Genomic DNA, 21,521 nt, shown 5'->3' with positions numbered 1-21,521 from the left:
TAAAGCCTAGTTCAGGCAGCTTAGTAATGAGTTTACTCTGATGTCACTGACAAATTCAACTGCTCACGTAGCAAAATTAACTGCTGCTTTCTAACTGAAGATGAATTAAATGTAATTACATAAAATCTAGCAGACATCAAGAGACAGAAGAATTAAACTTACATTCAGCTGAGAATTTTATCTTTAATCTACATATCTGAAGGACATTTTCAAGATCATCATTTTCAACTGTCACGACAAGCTGTCTCTGAAGAGGCACTTTTAAAAACTGAAATTGATTAGGAATACTTCATTTTTTTTCCCCAAATGCTTAAAGAAATCAGCAAAGATGGTATCAGCTACAAAACAAACATAATACTTTTAACAGTATCTTACAAAAGCTCACCTAATACTGGTGTCTGGTCTGCCATTTATTTATCCATAAACTCTCAGTGTGTACAATTCCATATCAAAGTCAAAACAACTACCATGATTGGCCAGATCAAGATATGAAAGATGAAACAAAAGAACAGATATAAACTTCATAAGAAGCAATTCTAAATTGGTCTCACCAACAGAAGAAAGCAGTGGAAGAAGCAAACAAAGCAGATGTGTTCCAATGGATAAAGAACTGAGTAGAGTATCTTTTTCTGTTTGTGATACTAGGCATTAAAACAAATTACCTTAGCAGTCTATCAGAAGCTTTGGAATTTTGACAAATTGTATACTGTTTCTAAGTAGGTAACTCAAAGCAACAGACTCAACATACAATTAATTTTTACATATCTAGTGATAGCTAACTAAAATTCAAGAAGTTATTTAAAATTTATAATTTGAGAAGCTACTACTATAATAGGTTTATAACTGTTTAAAAGCAGGATTTAGGAAAAGCAGTAATAAGCCAAATGCAAAAGTTATCTTGTGAGAAACATGGTAAATTTACAAAAGCAAAAACAGGATTTGAAATGTGGTGCACAATATAGTAAAGGATACCATGAGACAAAGAAGCAAATATACCCATATATTTTTCAGTTATTTGAAATTTTAAACGGAAATAAATGTGTTTCATCAGCAGAGCATGCTTATAAACCCAAGTTCCTTAACAATTACCACTAGTAGTTACTTAATAATTAACTATGGATATATTGACATTAACCTAGTTTGATTTGGTATACAATTCTGACATTTCAGGTGATACTACAGAGCTTCAATGCCCTCAATATGAAGTACCGAAGACATTAGATATTCATTGGCCTAAAAAAAAATTTTTTTTTACATAATCACTTTGTAGGACAACTCTGGTAAGGCACTCTAAATCTTACATTAAGAAATCACGAAGTAGAAGCAACAAGTTGAATTTTTATGTCTTCCTAAAATCTAGTTACTAATTCAAACTATTTAATAATTAAATTAAATTATTATTATTCATATTATATATATTGGACATTTCCAAAAACATGTTACTTTAGTTGAACATTTCTATTTCCTAATTGTGACTCTCCTCGTCTTCAACCCCTCAAAGACGGTACATAGTAGCTAAAAGATCTTACCATTCTGAATTAAGAAAGATGAGAACTTACCATTTCTTTCAAATTAAAGACATGAGGTATACCTACAACATGGTGGGATAATAAACTAACTGTATCAGTTAAGAAGATGAAAAAAAAAAAAACACCCAAAATGAGGTCCGCAACAGTGCTGAAACTACTCGGTAACACCTCTGACACTCCCTAGAAAGACTGTTTCTCTAAACTGTCATTTAGTTGTACCTCTTAACATACTCTGTACAGGTACTCTGCAGAAGGCATGACCCTCGGTTTAATTCTTCTCTTTATATTCTATGGTACTTAGCACTGTGTTTTGAACACAGGAAAACAGTGAACAAACTTTTCTTACTAAATAGAAACCTGAAAGTCTTCCTATAAGTCTAATACTCTGAAAGGATATTCAAGTGCAATCTGCATATTAAAAAGTTAGGTGTGCTGAAAATGAAGCACAAAAAATTGGTGGTTATTTGACTGTTTTAAAATTTACTCTTCGTTATGTGATTCTATTATGAAGTCTATAAAAATGCATCAACAGCTGCACCCCAATGCCACCCATGTTTCAAAACTACTGATGTTTAACATTAGTAATAACAAGGTATAGTGCCCATAAAGAACACTGAAAACATGACTGAGCTACACTGGCATCTGGAAAAAAAAGAAATCAATCCATCATTTAATTCTTGCAGCTTACACTTAAGTACCTACAATCAGAAAACAATGTAAAGTACTAAAAGAGAGAACTAAAAATTATATAGGATCACATTTGTGTGAGTAGTCGGAGGAGATTATGTATGTGCTGAGTATATACAGATATTCTCCAGGAGGGAAAAAAAGAGATAATGGAAAATTTTCAGGATTATGAGCCCCTCTGAAACTCTAATGGAAGGTTAAGACCAAAAAAAAGACACTAGAGTCATCTTAGTAAGAAATAGTTAAGTAAAATAATATCCTCTGGTAGAGAGTGTATGGTGTATAAGGGACTCAGTAATCATTTCCATCTGGACTCATTCAGAAGACTATTAAATATGAATAATAAAACAGAAAAAAATCTACCACTTATAATTGTAACTGAAGATTACGGTTACCAAACATCTTGTTTGCTTGAGACAATCCATTTTAAGCGTTATAAAAAAGTAATTTTAAACAGTACTCATATTCACTTTCATCAGTTTGGATAAAAACTTTAAGTTTTCCCTACATATGATTAGGTATTATTAAAAACTATTAAATAGCCCTTTTCAGAAGTGATCAAAGATTTCCAACAGCTGGTTAAAACTGACACATATCTTCAACCCAAATACCCCAAATAGTCAAAATCCTAAAGATCACTTCCAAGAGCATATGTAAATATTATAAATATGTATCTTTGTTTTCATTTGGGTACAAAAGTCTAAGTCAAGTTCCAATTATGTACCATCCCAAATATTCAGAAATGTTCTTAGCTCATTTTAGGAAATCAAATTACCTTAGTGAATAAATAAATGAAAACAATTAATTAACAATAAAAAAACTGGCCACAACTAGAGCATTATATATGAGACCACTGTAATTTTAACTGTCATTGTCCATTTTGATTTTCACCATCACATCCAAACCACCAGAACTGGCTGCCATTATACCAGCAAGAGGTAATATCCTGCCCAGCAGGTCACACCTAAATCTGACACAAACCACTACAGCAAATAAATACTTAGTTATTTCCATAGGATGAAGAGGCTAAAAATCACTTGTGAAATATGTCCTGTTTGAATGCTTCAGGTGCTTAGACTTCCAAATAAACAATCTTCTACTGTAACACAATCAAATCACTTGTTAGAACTAAAAAATGTATAGAAGAAAGAGGAGAGTGATGACTATATGGAAACCACAAAATGGCAACTTCTCACAAAAATGTTTCAGAAAACATATTTGTTCCTACTCATTAGTAACAATTGAGATCAGTTCCTTCTGCTAGCACCTAATAATGAAATTTTATGTTTGGCAGGACTTCCTGTTATGAATTTTGTACATGGCACATCAGGGAAAGTTGGGTTATAACTAAATCAAGGGCAAATAGTAAGAGAAACAATGCCAACTCAAGAAGGAGGAAAAGAGACTGACAAATGATTAAGTAGCAGGCCAAATTTGGCAATACTAACCAAGGGGAAAGAATAATGCTTTATGTCTCTACTGACCAAAAACATACAGGATTTGAAACCTCCAAGGTATCAGCTATGGGGCAGTGACACTTTATCAGTTCTTCCCATAACTTTTGCTCTGATTTATAACCTTCTGGACAGTAATTTGGTTTCTTCTGGAGCCTCGGTTCTAGGATATGAAGTGCTCTGCTCAATGACCCTTCTAAAATCACTGGAAAAGAACATATAAGTTAGTAATTTCATTTGAATTCACAAACTCTTTATGAGTTTGGTTAATATGTGCCAGTTTTTATAGATTTGCCCCAACTCTCAGACTGGCCCTAGATCAGAGGTCAGCAAACCCTTTCCATAAAGGGCCAGATAATAAATACTTCAGGCTGTGCATGCGATACAGTCTTGATATAGGCTCATACAACTGTGCCACAACTAGTCGAGTCTACCCCTGCCACTTTAGGCAAAACAATCATGACCTAAACATAAACATGGCTGTTCCAATAAAACTGTTGTAAAATCAGGCAGTGTTCAGATTTGGACTGGGTTATCGCAGTCTGTTGATCCCCAGGTTTAGATGAAATACCTAAAAGACTAAAAATTAATGCATCACTTACAATGATACCTCTTCTATATACAGGCTGAAAACCTGATTAAAAGTTATCACACTAAAATACCACAGATTATTACTTACATAGAATATTGTGCTATTTATGCTAACTGTATAAATCCTGTCTCCCATGTTGAATGACTTTGAGACCCTCCTTAAACTCCCAGATCCCATAAAAAATTTCAACTACTACTATACTCATCTTAAAATGTGGCAGTGGTTTTCTACCTTTGCGAATGAAAATAAGCAAGCAAGAGTTCTTAAAATGCAGATCCCACGGCTCCAACCCAGACCCATTGTATCAAACTATTTGGTGGACTGGATCTCAGGCATTTTTCTTAATTTCCGCAGATATGCTGCAAAGATCTAATGCAATGTGTCCCAAAGGCTGAAAACTAATGGATTTAACTAAAAATGTGATAAATGGTCAACATATCTGAATCTACCTGGATCACAAAGAATTGATTTGTAAGAACCCACATTTTTAAAAAGCTCCAAGTGGTTAATATGCACTCATTTGAAAAACACTACCACCTAAGAAGCATTACATCTTTAGCCTCTGGCTATGCCTCCTCGATACTTTTGGCCATATTACATAATACCAGAGAGCCACAATGCAGCACCTCTGACAAAGGAACATAACTCGGTCATATTATTGCCTAAACATATAATACGTATTTATATTCGCAGGTTTATTACGTATGTGTGTTCAAATATCGAGGGCTATTCCCACCTACTCAAATAGGAATAAAAAATTCTTCAATATCTATTCATGTATATATTTTAAAAAAGATATAAAGGGTTATTCTTTTCTTCACTAAAAACCAATTACATTTACCATACCAGAAAAATAAACTTCTAAAAAGAAACTTCAAAGTAGCAACCAAGCTAAACATTGCCCCAGTTTTTTCCTAAACAAAGTATTTATAATTATATAACTACTAAGACTAAAATTACATTTAGATAACTTTATGACATTATCTTTTTCCCAAGAAAGCAAAGTTTATTCTAGGAAACTGCATTAAAAAATATTATAATTAAAATCTCCCCTTTACTCCAACCCAAATTGTATTACAAATAAAGACTGGTACAATGCAGTACTTAAATTTACAGTAAGTGGAGCTATCAAACTGATACAAAAAAAATCAAAAGGACAAACATAAAGGACAATTTCATACATTCTTATTATCAGAATAATCTCTTGTGATGTGTCCCAAAGGCTGTAAAACTGTAATAGAAAATTTCATCCTTGTAATACTACCTATAAAATGGTTCAAAATACACTTCACATCATGGTAAAAATAAACCTAAATGTACTTAAGGCACAGCATAAAAAAATATACTTTTATGGCAATCAAAAATAAATTAGGCTACAGGAGTGAAAAATAAAGTTTAATTTGTAATTATCAGAGCTATTATCAAAGAGCGTGACTTGGAGAAAAAAGGTATGAAATAAAAATGATTACTTCTAATTAAGTGCTGACATATCCTTGAGACTCTAAAAATGTTCACTGCATGTGCCATATGTTCACTGCATGTCATAAAATTACAATGAAGCTGAAGGCTAACAAAGAAATACATGACCAGATAGATATGGGGGGTGTTTTCCCCCATCTTGTTAACATTCTTAATAATTATCCAAGACACAAAATATGGAAATCAGTATTTATTTTATAATTCAAAGCCCATATTATTAGTTGTGTTGGAATATTTCTAATAGGAATATGAGAAAGAAATGAGAGCTGATATCGTTAAACAAACCAAGTAAATCTACTTTGCTCTTATTACGTGGGCAAACTGAACACTTACCATTTGATTCTTCCCTTTAAACTCAACAGTAAAAAAAGAGAAAGCACATAAGAGAGCCTAATTTCAAAGCTTTTAAAAACAAAAACGTTAAAACTGTTTAACAATTTTTTCCAAAGAAAGTTTTCAAAATAAATGAATAAATGATTCAATAATTGCCTCAATGTCTTTTCTATTAACACAAAAGCTGAGACCTGTAAAGAGCTGTTATATTTCTTTAGTACTTGATTATACTATGCCATACTATAATTCTTCAGTACTCAGTTTGTATTAGCAAGCATTATGAAGCTGACACCAAAATATTAACTTGTTTCTATTCATAATTTCTAATCACAAAAAAATCTAAAAGTAGAATAAAGATTCTATTTTCCCCTAAATATTGAATTCCATTGTTATGTATTATTTAAAATATGGTTCCTCTTCAGAAAATTAAAAACAGAATAACTTTGAGGCCTAACATGAATACTAATTAGAAAAAAAAGTGAACAATTTTCCGACCCAGTGGTTCAGCAAACTTTTACTGTAAAGGGCCAAAGAGTAAATTTTAGGTTTTGTGGGCCACAAACACTAATGTTCTTTTTTTTCCCTTATCCACCAACTCTTTAAAAATTCTTAGCTCTGGGGTAGGATGGTATGAAAACTGGGGTGGTTCCCAGCTACAGTTTGCAGACCTCTGCTCTAGCCAAATTAATCTTATGATGCTTCTAATATGCAACACATACTTTGACTATTTGAAAACAAAATATCTTAATATTGAATTATATAATCATCTAAGTTTTCTAAGAGCATAATTTTATAAAACAATAAATCTATTTTTGAAATGCCAATAAATCTACCATGAGTACTTTTAAATTACTAGTTTATTTATTCTCAAAGTTCACTGGACATCTGTAAAATTTTACCCATTAAAATTAATTTTAAATATACAAACATTTTCAAATTAAAATAAGAATTTGCATTATTTCCATTTTAAATTGTAGCAACATTTTCAAATACTTTTTGAATAAGAAAGTGAAATTAAAACTGTCTTTCATTAATTATACCTTCATTAAATGTCCTTAACATATTTAAAAAACTTATAATTTCTAAAAATTATCAAATGATTTCAAAGGATAAAAAGTCTGCAATCAATTTTGTGATACAGCCAAGTTAATCAAGTTTAACAGTACTTCTAGTAAAGTTTCATTTCCTTCTAGTCCTGTAAATAATTTATGCATGACAGTATTACAAATAGCTACACATCTACTCCAAGAATATAATGTTTATGAAACCAGAAAATTATTAAGTAAGGTATTAAGCAAGTTAACTTCACCAAGTTTATCATAAGCTAGCACTTTAGTAAAATAAATGTTCAGGTATATTTCCTCAATGGAATAAAATAAAAGTTTCCCTAACAAATATATTGTATGTAGCTTATATCTTGATTATATCTGCAGATTAAAACACTATTATTACTAGCTGTCAAAATACAGGCCTGACAAATTTTTGAAATTCCACATTCTTTAATAACATCATAAAATATGTTCACATTGATAAATTCAGCAAATTATGTTCAAATGTAACAACCAAAAACACCTAAAACCAAATTTAAAATATGTCATAAGCAAGTGCTACTTATCCAAGGAAAAGAGAATTACAAACTAATACTAGAAATTATTCCCCCCAAAATTACAATGTTTCAAAAACCTCAACTAATTCGGTAATAGAATTTAAAAATCAATTAAGTTAAACTTAAAAGAATGACATAATAATAAACTTCTCTAATTAACTGTATTTAAATGCCACGATTTCCATTCAAACGATACTTATTTGATGGAAGGTAAGCTAGAAGTTTCTTATTGCTATATAATTTAGGATTTACTTTACTGTATTTGTACTCTTTAATAAAAAAAAAAAAAAGTTTAAAATTTTTCTAAGGACAAAGCAATGGGATAGACAGGTCAGGGAAAAAGGGACCATACCTTGAATTAATAGTTTTAGCTTTAGAAACTTATTAAAGAACCATAGCTTTTTAACAGCTAGAGAAAAAAATAACTAGAAAGTATTTCACAGAATGAGCTGTTAAGCTGTCATTCATCTAAGGTAGACAATCAGACTCTTTGTTAATTATCATGAAGAACTTGTATTGTGGATTTTAACATATTTGAGGTACCCTTGTTTGCCTTACCATTTTGCTTCCCCAAAATAAAAACCTGAGTCAGATCAAGTCTTTGGAAGTAACTCCAGTTTAGGAGAAATTCAGGCATAAAGAACTTAAAAATAACTGCTAAGATAGATCAGCAGATCCAGAATGGGAGATACTTTATACAATGAAGCTGTTTCTTAAGGAAAAATTTTAAAAAGAAAACCTACAGACTAAAGAACACATTTATCAGCCAATTTGAAGAAACCAACTGTATTAAAAAACATACAGACACACACACACTCTCTCTCTCTCTTTTATAAAACCTGGACAATTTTGGGCTTTTACTAGTTAATATTAAGAACAGACAGATTTTAAGATATGGTAAAGACAATTTTAAAGAGGGTCCTTCTCTTTTGCATATACATATTGAAATCCTTATGAATGAAATCATACAAAGGGATTTCATACAAAATAATTCAGGAATGTGGTATACATAAAGCTAAAAAGTTCAGCCATATGTTGATAATTGTTATGGTTGGGTGATGAGCACATACTAGTCTACTTTTGTATATGTCTAAAATCTTCCAAAATTAGTAATTTTTAGTATCAGTAAATGGGTGATGAGCACATACTAGTCTACTTTTGTATATGTCTAAAATCTTCCAAAATTAGTAATTTTTAATATCAGTAAATGGTGAAAATCAATGAAGTAGAAATGATGGATTTATCAAGATTTCTAATTTAGTAGCATCTAAATTAGAAGTGGAGAAAAGTTTACATCCTTTTCATAACACATGAATATTATCTTTAGAAACTAACTTTAATTTACTTCCTGTAAGGGGTTAAGAAAATCATTAGTTTAATATAAACAAACATGAAATTCAGAAAATTTAGGAATGACTATATAAAACAGTATATCTAAGGAATTCTAAATATACATTGTCCATCTGACAATACAAAATCATTTATCTAGTATTTTTTTACTTACATTTTCCATATAGTTTGGCTTAAAGCCCTCTTGCTGTCGCCTCAGCTCCTCCTGTTCTCTGTGTCGGATCATTTCTTCCTCGCGACGACGATGCTCTTCTTCATGTCTGAAAGATTTTTAAATAAGAATTTCAGCATGGTTGACATGTAAGCCATAATTGGATATGTTATTTCAAGCAAAACAGAATCATTTATTCAAGTTACATTATGCTAAATCTGTGAAAAATGACTCTCTTAGTAAATTTACCTTCCTCCTCCTATTTTGCTCTAAGTCTTTAAATAAACTGAAGAAATAAAGAAACTCTGCTAGGGTAAAAAAAAACATGTAACTAAGATAGTGATACGCTTACAGTCAAGAAACTAAGAGTCCAAAAGCTCAAACATGTACTCTATTACTGTATAAAAAGAAAAGCCTGGGATCTATCACTAGCATAGCAGAGTACTTAAAGACACTCACAACCTACCTTGAAAGAAACCACTGCAAAGTACTACACTGTCAAGACAAAAATTCTTGTGTAAAAGAAAGCAAAACCCTCTCTCCCCATCTCATCAACACATTGAGGAAATTCCCTACAGCAGGTATAAGCCTACTATTTGTTTCTGTAAAGTACAGTTTTGTAGGACAATCATTTCTTTACTGTCCATGGCTACTTTCAAGCTACAGCAGTCAAATAGTTGAGACAGGGACCAAATGACCTGCAAAACCCCAAAACTTCATTATCTAACCTTTTCATAGAAAAAGTATGCCACCTCTACCCTACAGGCATATTCAACCATGCCAGAAGAAAAAGAGAATTGAACTATATGTATGTGCAGAACTACTATTTTAGTAGTTACATTTAAGAGGGAAAGCCTACAAAATAATTTTGACGTACAGGCTCACATTATATTGGCATTTAAATCAATGCAATTCAAATATTTACACCCTCCCCTCAAAAACAAGAAAGCACTTTTAACAGTGAGGACTTTATAAACATGCTGATGCCCACTAAATAGGGCTCATTTTCCAGGCTGCTCTTATAAGCCCCTTTTGTAGAAAGGTGTAATACTCTAATTTCAAGATAGTTTGTCGTCATTTATTATACAACAGTCATCCTAAACACAAGTCCAACAAATGAATGAAATGGTGACATCTCCCACAGCCAGCAGAAAAACTGGCTGTTAGGACTGTGGTTACACCACAAGGCAACAAATCAAGCAAAATCTGGACTACTGAGACTTTTCTCTAGGTCCCCAATATACAACCCTGTTCAAGTAAACTGATTACTCAACTAAACTGGTTAATCCATTTCTTGGACATTGACACACTCATAAATTTTAGTTTAAAAAAATAATTTTCATATTCATATACTACTAAAAATATACACAGGTACAGGTTAGAAATTCCCTTATTCAAAACCTCCAAAGCCACATGTGTTTAGAAATTGAGTTTTTCCAAATTTAAAAAGGGTCAATATCCACATTAATATTTCTAGAGTAAGATGAACATTCACATTGTATGGCACTAATAAAGGTTTGACATAGCCACAATGTAAGTGTAGGTCACTTTTTGCCATCAAATAGGCTCATATCAGATCCTGCCACTGAATGATACATGAAAAAGCTTTGGATTTTCAAATCATTTTTGGTTTTCAAAACTGCAAAAATGATCTTGTTGAGGGCCAACTTGTAACACAAATTTTTAGATGTTCAAGTCCATTTCAAATAAACTAAACAAATATTTGTGCAAGTATGCAAGGATGTATGTATACACAACTATACACTGTGGCATTAATTAAAGACAAAACATTGAGGGCAAAACCAATTATGAATAGGGGACAATTATGGTTCACTGATGCCAAGAAACACAATTGTTTCAAAGAGGTAGATTAGCATTTACTGACACGAATGTCTAAAATACCGCTGTCAGAAAATGGGCAAGTAAAAGAACAGCATTCCTATTATGGCTTTTAAAAATCATCTGTTTGAAGAAAAGGGTATGAAAAAGTTTTTATCACACAGGGAATAATAATCTGGGTAACAGGAGCATTACCCTTTTAATTTTATATACATGTGCATCACTTAAGTTTTGTTTTAAGCATGTATTGCCATAACATTTTTAATAAAACCAAATAAAATATTTCAAACTAAACTGAGTATGTACTTCTCCCATTGTAGAAGCACTTTTCTGATAATAATGTGAGAACAGATTTACAAATTAGGAGAAAAAATATAGTAAAAAGGTAAAATCATTTTAAACATTTGTTATTTTCTCTTCCCATTCCTTTGTCTATAAATTCCAGAATTTCTTACTTTATTTTGAACTGAACTGTGCTCGTACCACACTGACAACTCCATAATCCAAATGTACACACAGACAGCATACAGGAACATCCCCTATTGTACACACGTTTGCATTTAATTTTTTTCTATTCCACAAAATGCTTTCCTGATCATCCTTGTATTTGTATTTAATGTCTCTTTAGGTCAAGAATAACTTCTTAGGTCATATTCACAAATGAACTAGTAAGTAAGGAAGTGTGACAAATTTTAACATTCTTGTTATATAATCAATTGGAACCTGATAAAAGCTCAATTTTACAATTTATTTTCATTTGAAGCATACTAATTATTTTCAGGTCTCTTGTATTTTGAAAAACTGAGGCTCTAGGTACTAAGCTATGGTATCAGCAACAGATTAACAACAACCTGTCATTCTCTGTTACTGTTCAGCACTATGCCTGCCACACCTATTGCAGTTCTCAACATACCATAAGATCTTTATAATATGTCCAATGACATAATAAGGGAAAGAAGGAGTAAATAGATAGGTGAGTGAGTAGGAGGGCGGTAAGAGAAGGAAGAAAGGAATAAATGAACAACTAAGTGGTGAAGGCACAGCTCAAACCAGCTCATCCTGGTCTTTCTTCTTCACTGCCACAGTCTCTGAAGAAGTGCGACACACAAAAAATAAAATAGTTTAATTGCATCGCTGAAAGAAAAACCACAAACTTGTATCTTCCAAATTAATTTATCTCAAAATGTGCGTTCTTAAGCCAATCTTTTCAATCTTCCAACTAAGGTGTAAGAAAAATAAAGTGCAAACCATCTGGCTTGTTGACAATTAAATCTGTTTTATATGGTAGCAGCCTCAGTCAGATAAATTTCTTCAGCCTAACAGCTAGTTTTATTTGCTTTGTCTTGAAAGTACAGGGTATATTTAAAGATTATTAGTACTAAACTTTTAAACATAATATTTTTCCTTTCCTTGACAGATGATGTAAAACTACTCAATTTTAAGACAAGTTGTTCACATTTCTTTAATCAAGATTCTTAGTTACAGACTATCTACTGTTAAAAGAACATATGGGATGTGCAACAGTCCCCAGGAATGGGTTGTTTTAATTTGTCTGATTTCTCTCAGACTGTTCAAGTTCAGTTGGACAATATCCATCATATCATAGATAAGTTTTCACAAATGCCTAAGGTGCCTAACTGGTTTTCTTGGTTTCACTGGAGATGGCTGGTAATTATAGGTCTGCTTTGGTTATGTAACTGTACTACTATTATGTTAATGTGTGTGCGCAATTTAATTAGTAGTTTAAAACCTATACATGCTGAAGTTACTCTACAAGAAGATATGTCAAAGAAATAATCAATCTTCCCAAGTTTTCTTCCGCCTGCTACTTCTATAGCTTTTCTTCTTCCTTCCTAATTACAACCCTTAAATAGAATTCATGCCTCATATCGAATTTACTGAGTACCATAATTCTTCCAAGTGGTAAAGATACCTCAAGACAAATGCTGGGTAAAGAAGCCACAGGGCATAAATATGCAAAGAAGTAAAAAGCTAACCTTTTCAAACAATAAGGCTTCTCTCTCACTTACCAACTTTACATTTCCCTGTATGGCTCCGGAAGATGACTGGTCAGCCAGAGACGGGTAAGATTCCTCAAGGGAGGAACAACCTAAGACAGGCACAGTCGCAGGGGGGCCATCAGGTGAGAAATTGGGGATCTACAGAGGTGAGGCTTAGAACCTCACCCCCCCTGTTCTGAGAGAAATCTTCTGCATGTGTGGATGTTTTATTGCCCTTGTCTAGCTTGGATTAACACATAGTCTACAGGCACACACCTGATCATCTACATTTGCTCTCTTACAACACTAAACTATGTTTTCTACCTTTATCTTGTATCTACCTACCACTTCAGCATTTTATTAAAAATAATAATAATAAAGAGAGAAATGTGGTATCCACATATAAATCAAGTATAAAAATCAAATGAGTATTCATATTTGAACTGACTGTTTATATAGTTCATAATGCATGAGCAAAACCTAAAGTTTCTGTGATGACTGCCCTTGTACTGTTCACCATGTAACTTATTCACTATGTAAGAATCTGTTCTCCATGTAAGAACTTGTTCGTTATGCTTCAGAAGAATGGAAACTGACGAAAATTAGGCTTGGGGTAGATTAATGACTGTGCATTGAGCATTGACCCCCCTATAAAGAATTTTATTGTTGTTGACAACCATTTTATCAATAAATATGAGAGATGCCCTCACACACACACACACAAAAAAATACACACTTCCAATTGTGAAATAAATAAGTAACCGGGATGTAATGTATAGCATAAGGAATATAGTCAAAATATTGTAACAACTTGGTATGGTGATAGCTGGTATATAGAATTATCATGTATATAAATGTTGAATCACTGTGTTGTACACCTGAAACTAATGTAATACTGTGTGTCAACTACCCTTCAATAAAAAATAATTATCTACCAAAAAAAAAAAGATTCTTAGTTATTTTCAAAAGAAACTCCCCAACCATCAGGCACAGGGTAAGATTGTAAACAGAGTTGTCACTGCCTGTATTTGCCAGAATATAGCCAAACATAAAGATTACCCATCAAATTATAACCTAATTGTTTAGGTATTTTTACTGTTAGTACATAGTTAAGTAAATTTCAAGTTGAATCCGATATGCTTCTACATACTAAAAAAGACTGAAAAACCTCAATGAAAAATTACCACGTGCACAGAATACTTACACCAAGCAACCAATATTTCACCTATTATGAGACCAGATAACCTATTAAAAATTCTTATTAAGTACTCCAAACTGTTTCTATATACTTTACTTTCTTTTTAATAATCTGATCATTCTGACTAATGTCTGCCTCTCTCCTGCATTACCATAAGTTCCATAGTGGCAGAGCTTGTCTCTGTTGTTCCCCAATGAATCCCCAATACCTACAATACTTATTTTTTCCCCCAATTTTAAACACACAGAAAAGTTGCAAAAATAGAACAGAATCCCTATATATCCCTTATGCAGCATCCCCTAATATTAAAATCTTAACCATGATACAATTACAAAAATGAGGAATTAACACTGGCTACACTCAAACCATGGATGTTACTCAGATTTCACCAGTTTCCTTGCTAATGTCCTTCTGTTCCAGGACCCTATCCAGAATCCCATCTTTTATTTAATTATTATTTCTCCTTAGTCTCCAGTCTGTAACATTATTTCTTGATCTTTCATGAATGTGACACTTTTAAAAAGAACTGAGTATTCTGCAGGATGTCCCTCAATTCTGGTTTGTCTTAAATTTTCTGAAATTTGTAAAATTAGCACCAGATTATAAATTTACGGCAAGAAAACCATGACATTACAGCCTTCTCAGTGTACCATACCAAGGGCTTCCTGGTGTCAGCATCTTACTACAGGTGATATGAACTGTAACACTTTGGTATGGTGATGTCTGCTGCATTTCTTTAAATTCTTTCACTTTAAATTTACTACTTTTCTTTCTGTACCTAATACAAATCTGAAGCTCTGCCAATCCCACTTCTCAAGTTTCTATTCAACAACTAGCATCCACTAGTAAGTGTTGTACTTGCCCATTGATAATATTCTCTCATTCCTTCCATATTTTAACTGGAATTCTCTGTAAGGAAAAATTGTCCATTCTCCTCTATTTGTTTACTTCTATCACTATGGATTTACTTTATTCTACAGCTTAAAAACCTAATACTATTATTTTTTATTTTGTTCCTGAAATTGTTTCAACTTTGGCCATCAGGAGTGCCTTCAGTTTGGCTCCTGTGTTCTTTCAGTATGTTCCATCCTTCTTTGAATACTTTTTTACTCTCTGGCACAAACTATTCCAGACTCATCTTGGACTTTTCAGTATTAGAGTCACGCACTTCAAAAAACCTTGGTTCCTTTTATTGAAAGTGATATTTAGAAACATAAATCTGGGCACTAGATGTGTTCACTGTTACTGAAGCATCCCTGCTTCCGGTAGATAGGGCTATGAAATACATATATGAACCCACACATATACACATACCTATATTTATCTATCTACCCATCTAAATTAAATACCACCGAGTTCATAGTGGTAGCTTGGATTCCACTCCAACACCAAAAGATTCCTTTTATTTTAGCCTTTCTCCTTTCTTTCCTTAACAGTAAGAAAACTGGTCTCATCACCTATTTTTACTAATTTGTTCATTTAAAATAGTATATACAATAAAGGCCTGATCAAAGATGGGGAACAAAGTACATACACAAAATATTACTGCCATTTTTATCAGAATCACTAACCTATATTCTTGTTTTTAAGAAACACATTTACCCTCTGGATTACAGAACATATATATTGTTCTTCCTGTCACTAAACCTATGTATTCTAGTCAAGATACTATTTGCCAAAGTTACCAAGGTGCCTTATTTTCTTTCCTGTCCCCTTTCAGTGTGATACGGTTATCCATTTGTAATACAGTTAGGTTCATTTTCTATATTTTTATAACCTATTTTGGGTTCTCCCACATTGTTTGGTTTTAATTATTTATTTTTTTCAGCATGTGATGGGTAAAGTACTAACTCTGAAGGCCTAGATGTCAAGTATACATATAAGAGAAGAAAGCTGGATTTAGACAGGTTTTTATGTTGGGGAAGAGGTGGTATCCTTTTCTTTTTAAAAGCAGAAATACCTGAATGCTTTACACAAAAAAGAAAGAAGTTGAAAAGTTCCCTTGTATAAGGAGTTGAGGTGGAAAGCTGTATACAATAGGGGTCCTCAAACTTTAGGATGCATCATAATCACCTACAGGATTTATGAAAGCACAGGTGGCTGGGTTTCCACCCCAACAGTTTCTGATTTATTCTTAGGAGAAAGAGGTTTGGAGACCTTCTAACAATTCTCCTGCTAAGAATGCTGATGCTGCCTGTCCAAACACCATAATTTGAGAATAAGTAGGTTAGAGTAAAATCATAGTAGCTCCAAGACAAAGGGGAGGGGGGTAGGGGAGGAGGGGGGGAGAGGAGGAGAAGGGGAGAAGGGAAGGAGGGACGAAGGGAGGAAGGAAGAAAGAGGAGAAGGAAAGATACAGATAGAATCAGGTACAAAGTTGTAAAAAGTACATTAAAAGACATTGAATACTACCTATCTCCAGACTGTGAAGACACTTCACACTCAATTCACAGTTTTTCACTTTCTTCTCTATTTTTTATTTGCCATGGATACCTTACTTCCTACCACAAGCACTTACTATTTTTATAGTATTTTCAAAGACAAAATTTCAGTTTAATCTATCATAGCTTTGGTTCATAACATTTCATAATTATGAGTTTTTAAAACTTTTAAGAATAAACATTATATTTCACAATTAAATATTACCAAGTACAAAGAAAGTTGTTAATTTTTGTTTATACATCTTATCAACCAGTCTCCAAACTTCCTTACCTAACATACAAGATTTTAATCTGACCATCACAGCTGCCTCTTACATACTGAGATTGTAAATCCTTTCATGACAGATTCCACTTTCAGAAATCTTTTTTAACAAATTATCAGAAGCACAAAGATGCATAAAGATATTTATGGTAGTGTAACATGCATGAAAAATTTTAAACTAATAGCAATTCAAACATATCCATCTCTGGAAAAAAGATCCAGTAAATCATAGTGTGTTTTTAACAATAAATTCCATGCCATAATGTCTAAGCCCCTTAGGTAAATTCGTAGTGTATGCAATCCAAGCATGCATAACCAGCTAAAAAAATCCTAACAATAAAGAATTATGCTAGTTTGTGGAGTAATTTCCTAAGTGTAATAAAAAATGAACAATTTTATTTCTGTGTTTTCTAACTTGTACTACTTGTTTATAATAGGCAGTGGGGAGTTTTATTAATAATACACAATGAAAACTACACATATTCACATATGTTACAATTATGTTTTTACCTTAGCTGTATTTGCTTCCTTTTTTGCAGCTCTTGGTTTCTGAGTTCTTCCAAGCGTCTGAGTTCTTCTTGACGTCTCATTAGATCTATAAAATATTGATTACACATTAGTATTTTTAGCTTCCCTTTCTCTATTTTTTTATCAATAAGCATTTACATTCTCTAGTACCTACAATATATTTGGTAACTTATTCATACTAATGCAGCTAGCTTCTCGTTTATTTTATCATGTTATAATATGACATTATAAACTGTGTAGTTTATCAGATTAAATTCCTTTCCAGGCCTATTTCCTCATGTGTATGAAGAGAATAATAAAAATTCATTGTAATGTTAAGAAATTAAAATCCACAGTAACTGTTTACACAGGGCCTAAAACATACAAAAACAGAATAAATGGTAGTTACATTTTCATTTCCATCCTTTTGAACAAACAATATTTTTCAGCAGCAGACGCAAAGCCTAAAATGATGCCTTGACAGACATCAGCAGAGAGCACATAGGAACCAGACCAGAAAAAGAACAGGAATAATGAGATAAGACACATAAAACCCAAAGACCATCCCTCCCAATACAATTAGCCTAAGATTCCTCCTTCATAAGTCAATGTCTTATGAAGGTGGGCAATGAGAGAATTCTTGAAAGGGAAAAAGAGTGACCTGAACAAGATTGTTTTAAACAAGACAAACATTCACACTATCATCGTATCTTTGCCGACTCCTCAAGAACAAAACTTGAGTGGGAGAGACCTAGCAGAAACTAAAAATACATAATCTACTTATATTCCTAAAAGGAAATGCTTCAATAGGCCAAACAATGAAAAGTATCCTACTAATAGATTAATTATCTAAGAAAGTCAATCCACTATATCCTGTAATGATTTTATCACGGTTTCATAGGATAGCTGCTCTTAAATCCTGGAGTTCCTACTGTGTATAACAACAAATGTAAAAATATGCATTACATTTTCTTCCACGAAAAGGAATAAGAACATGAATGCTTCTTTTCTGACAACTGGATCCTCTCCCTTTAAGATGTGTCAGGGGAGAAAGCTGCTTTAACCAGATCTCGTGTCCTCACCTGTAACTGTGCTATAATAATTAGCTCACAGGATCTGACTTCATATTACCAGATAAGCACATTATCTGATACCAAGTAGGAGCATTATCCACTTGAAACAAGACTACCATTTTACATTTACTAAATTATTTCTTTTAAGTTGCCAATATCCAAAGTTCCTAAAGTTTCACTAAAGCTTATGTATTTGTACAACTGTTATGATAATATTCTTCTGGGGAAAAAATTACCAAAAAAAAATATAATTAGAGGTGTTATCCTTTGATCTTAAATCACACACATAGGGGTTTTTCTTTAAAATAATAATCCAAATACATCCATAGACATGCCAACATCGCTGTAACTAATTACTAGACCAAATAACATTTTTAAATGTCTACCTAACCAATTTAGTGTTAACATAAAATTTATCTATGATTTCAATACACTACAAATATGGGTACACAGCAAAAGGGAATAGAGGGAAACACAAATTTAAAACTGATTTGCTAGATTATAACAAAGTGTTTCAATGTAATATCCTCAAGTTGAAATTTCAAATTGCAAATTTTCAAATAGAAAAACTGACTGTTCTCTAAGACAAGTCTACTTCCAGAAATTTAAGTTTCAATTACAGACTGAAAGGGCATCTAGTCCCAAGGAAAAGTTGAAATATTTACAGATACATCTTGAATACAGAAAGGATGATGGGATGATGTAATAAGTATGATAAAATGTTAACAGAATCTAAGTAGTGAACACCTTAAAAGTATTTCATAATTTACTTGAAGAAAACAAAATCCCTGATTCAAAAAGACATATGCATCCCTGTGTATCGCAGCACTATTTGCAATAGCCAAGATATGGAAGCAACCTATGTGTCCATCAGTAGATGAATGGATAAAGATGTGGTACATACACAAAATGGAATATTATTCAGCCATAAAAATAAAAAAAATCCTGCCATTTGCGACAACATGGATGGATCTAGAGAGTATTATGCTAGAGAAAGAAAAATACCAAATGATTTCACTTAGTTGTGGAGTATATAAACAAAGCAAAACAGAAGGAACAAACTAGCAACAGACTCACAGACACCAAGAAAGGACTAGCGGTTACCGGAGTGGGGGAGGGTAGGAGTGGGGGAGAGTGGGAAGGGTAGGAGGGGAGGGAGAAGGGGATTAAGGGGCACAATAATTCTCAATTACAATACAGGTTGGTCACAGGGACGGTAGTACAGCATGGAGAATACAGTTAATGATTCTGTAACATCTTACTATGTTGATGGATAGTGACTCCACTGAAGGGGGTTGAGGACTTGATAATATGGGTGAATGTTGAACCACTGTGTTGTGTATTTGAAACCAACATAAGATTGTATATCAAGGATACTTTAATTTAAAAAAAAGCAAAACAGAAGGAACAAAATAGCAGTAGACTCATAGACACTGAGAAGGGACTAGTGGTTACCAAGGGGAAAGGGTTGTGGGGGGAGGGGGAAGGGGCTAAAGGGACACAATAATTGGCAATCACAATGTAAGTTGGTAACGGAGGGTAGTACAGCATGGAGAATAGTTAATGATTTCATAACACCTTACTACATTGATAGATAGTGATTGCACTAGAAGGGGTGAGGATTTAATAATATGGATGACTGTTTAACCATTGTGTTGTATATTTGAAACCAACATAAGATTGTGTATCAATGACACTTTAATAAAAAAAAAAAGTCTTTCAATTTTTTTAATGCTTAACATTTCTCATAACAAAGTTCTGGTAGGGAAACATAGCCTAATACTAGACTTCAACAATCAAGAATTCACATGAAAGCCTGATAAAAGGATCAAGACACTTAAAAGGGGGAAAAGAATTCTTGCTTATCTCAAGACTTCCCCACAAAAATATTCAATGTTAAAAGACAATGAAACATGCTATCAAGCATATAAGAAAGGCAGGGAGGAAAAGACCCATGAATTTTATACCATTCAAGCACCAGTTTTTTTGTTTTATTTTGATATCGTTAATGTACATTACTTGAGCAACATTATGGTTACTAGACTCCCCTTATTATCAAGTCCCCCCAACATACCCCATTACAGTCACTGTCCATCAGCATAGTAAGATGCTATAGAATCATTAGTTGTCTTCTCTATATATACTGCCTTTCCCGTGTCCCCCCCGTACTACATTATGTGTGTTAATCGTAATGTCCCTTTTCCCCCCTTCTGACACATCCTCCCCAGTCCCTTTCTCTTTGGTAAATGGTAGTCCATTCTTGGGTTCTGTGAGTCTGGAAGCACCAGTTTTAAAGTACAGAGATGACAGTTATCTTTAGAACATGTAAGAACTCAAGGAATATTGGTCCTCTGAACCCTACTTTAAGAAATCATGAGAACAAACATAGACCATCAAGAAAACAGGAAAGTCATGAATCTATTTAAAAGAGGAGTAAGATTTAAACACTATGAGAATTATGGTTAAAGAACATTAAGTAGAAATGAAAATAGGATATCAAAGAGATTATCTGCACCCCCATTTTCACTGCAGCATTATTCGCAATACCCGAGATACAGAAACAATCTAAGTGTCTGGCAATGGACAAATGGATAAAGATGTAGTGTGTATATGTATACTTATATACATTGTGGTGTATATATACACACACACACATAGAGGAATATTATTCAGCCATGAGAAAAGGAAACCCTGGTGTTTGCAATAACATGGATGGCATGTGAGGGAATTATGCTCAGTGGAATAAGACAAAGACAAAAACAGCATGTATCACTTAAACAGAGAAGTTTAAAAAAAAAAGTCAAACACAGAAACAAGAATAGAAAAGTGGCTGCCAGGAGCTGGGACATGGGAGAAATAGGGAGAGGCTGTTAAAATGGTATAAACTTTCAGATAAAAATACAGTGTTAGTTACATGTGTTAACACTGTATTTTATAACTGAAAGTCACTGAGAGTGAAACTTACATACTCTCACCAAAAAAACTTTTACACCTTAAAAAACTAAAAACAAACTAAGTAA

General features: G+C 32.9%; 1 protein-coding gene across 1 annotated transcript in view; it reads right to left on the bottom strand.

The window, feature by feature from the left end:
- Positions 1-21,521, bottom strand: part of PSPC1 (paraspeckle component 1) — a 59,074-nt gene that overhangs the window by 13,627 nt on the left and 23,926 nt on the right. The window contains exons 5-6 of the mRNA XM_036910186.2: positions 17,432-17,516; positions 9,185-9,290 (exon numbers count right to left, since the gene is read on the bottom strand). Coding sequence (XP_036766081.1) covers positions 9,185-9,290; positions 17,432-17,516 — 191 coding nt within the window. The remainder of the gene's footprint in view (positions 1-9,184; positions 9,291-17,431; positions 17,517-21,521) is intronic.

This window comes from Manis pentadactyla, chromosome 2, assembly GCF_030020395.1.
Source record: "Manis pentadactyla isolate mManPen7 chromosome 2, mManPen7.hap1, whole genome shotgun sequence".
Taxonomy (NCBI): Eukaryota; Metazoa; Chordata; class Mammalia; order Pholidota; family Manidae; genus Manis; species Manis pentadactyla.
This window is presented reverse-complemented; position numbering and strand designations above follow the sequence as displayed.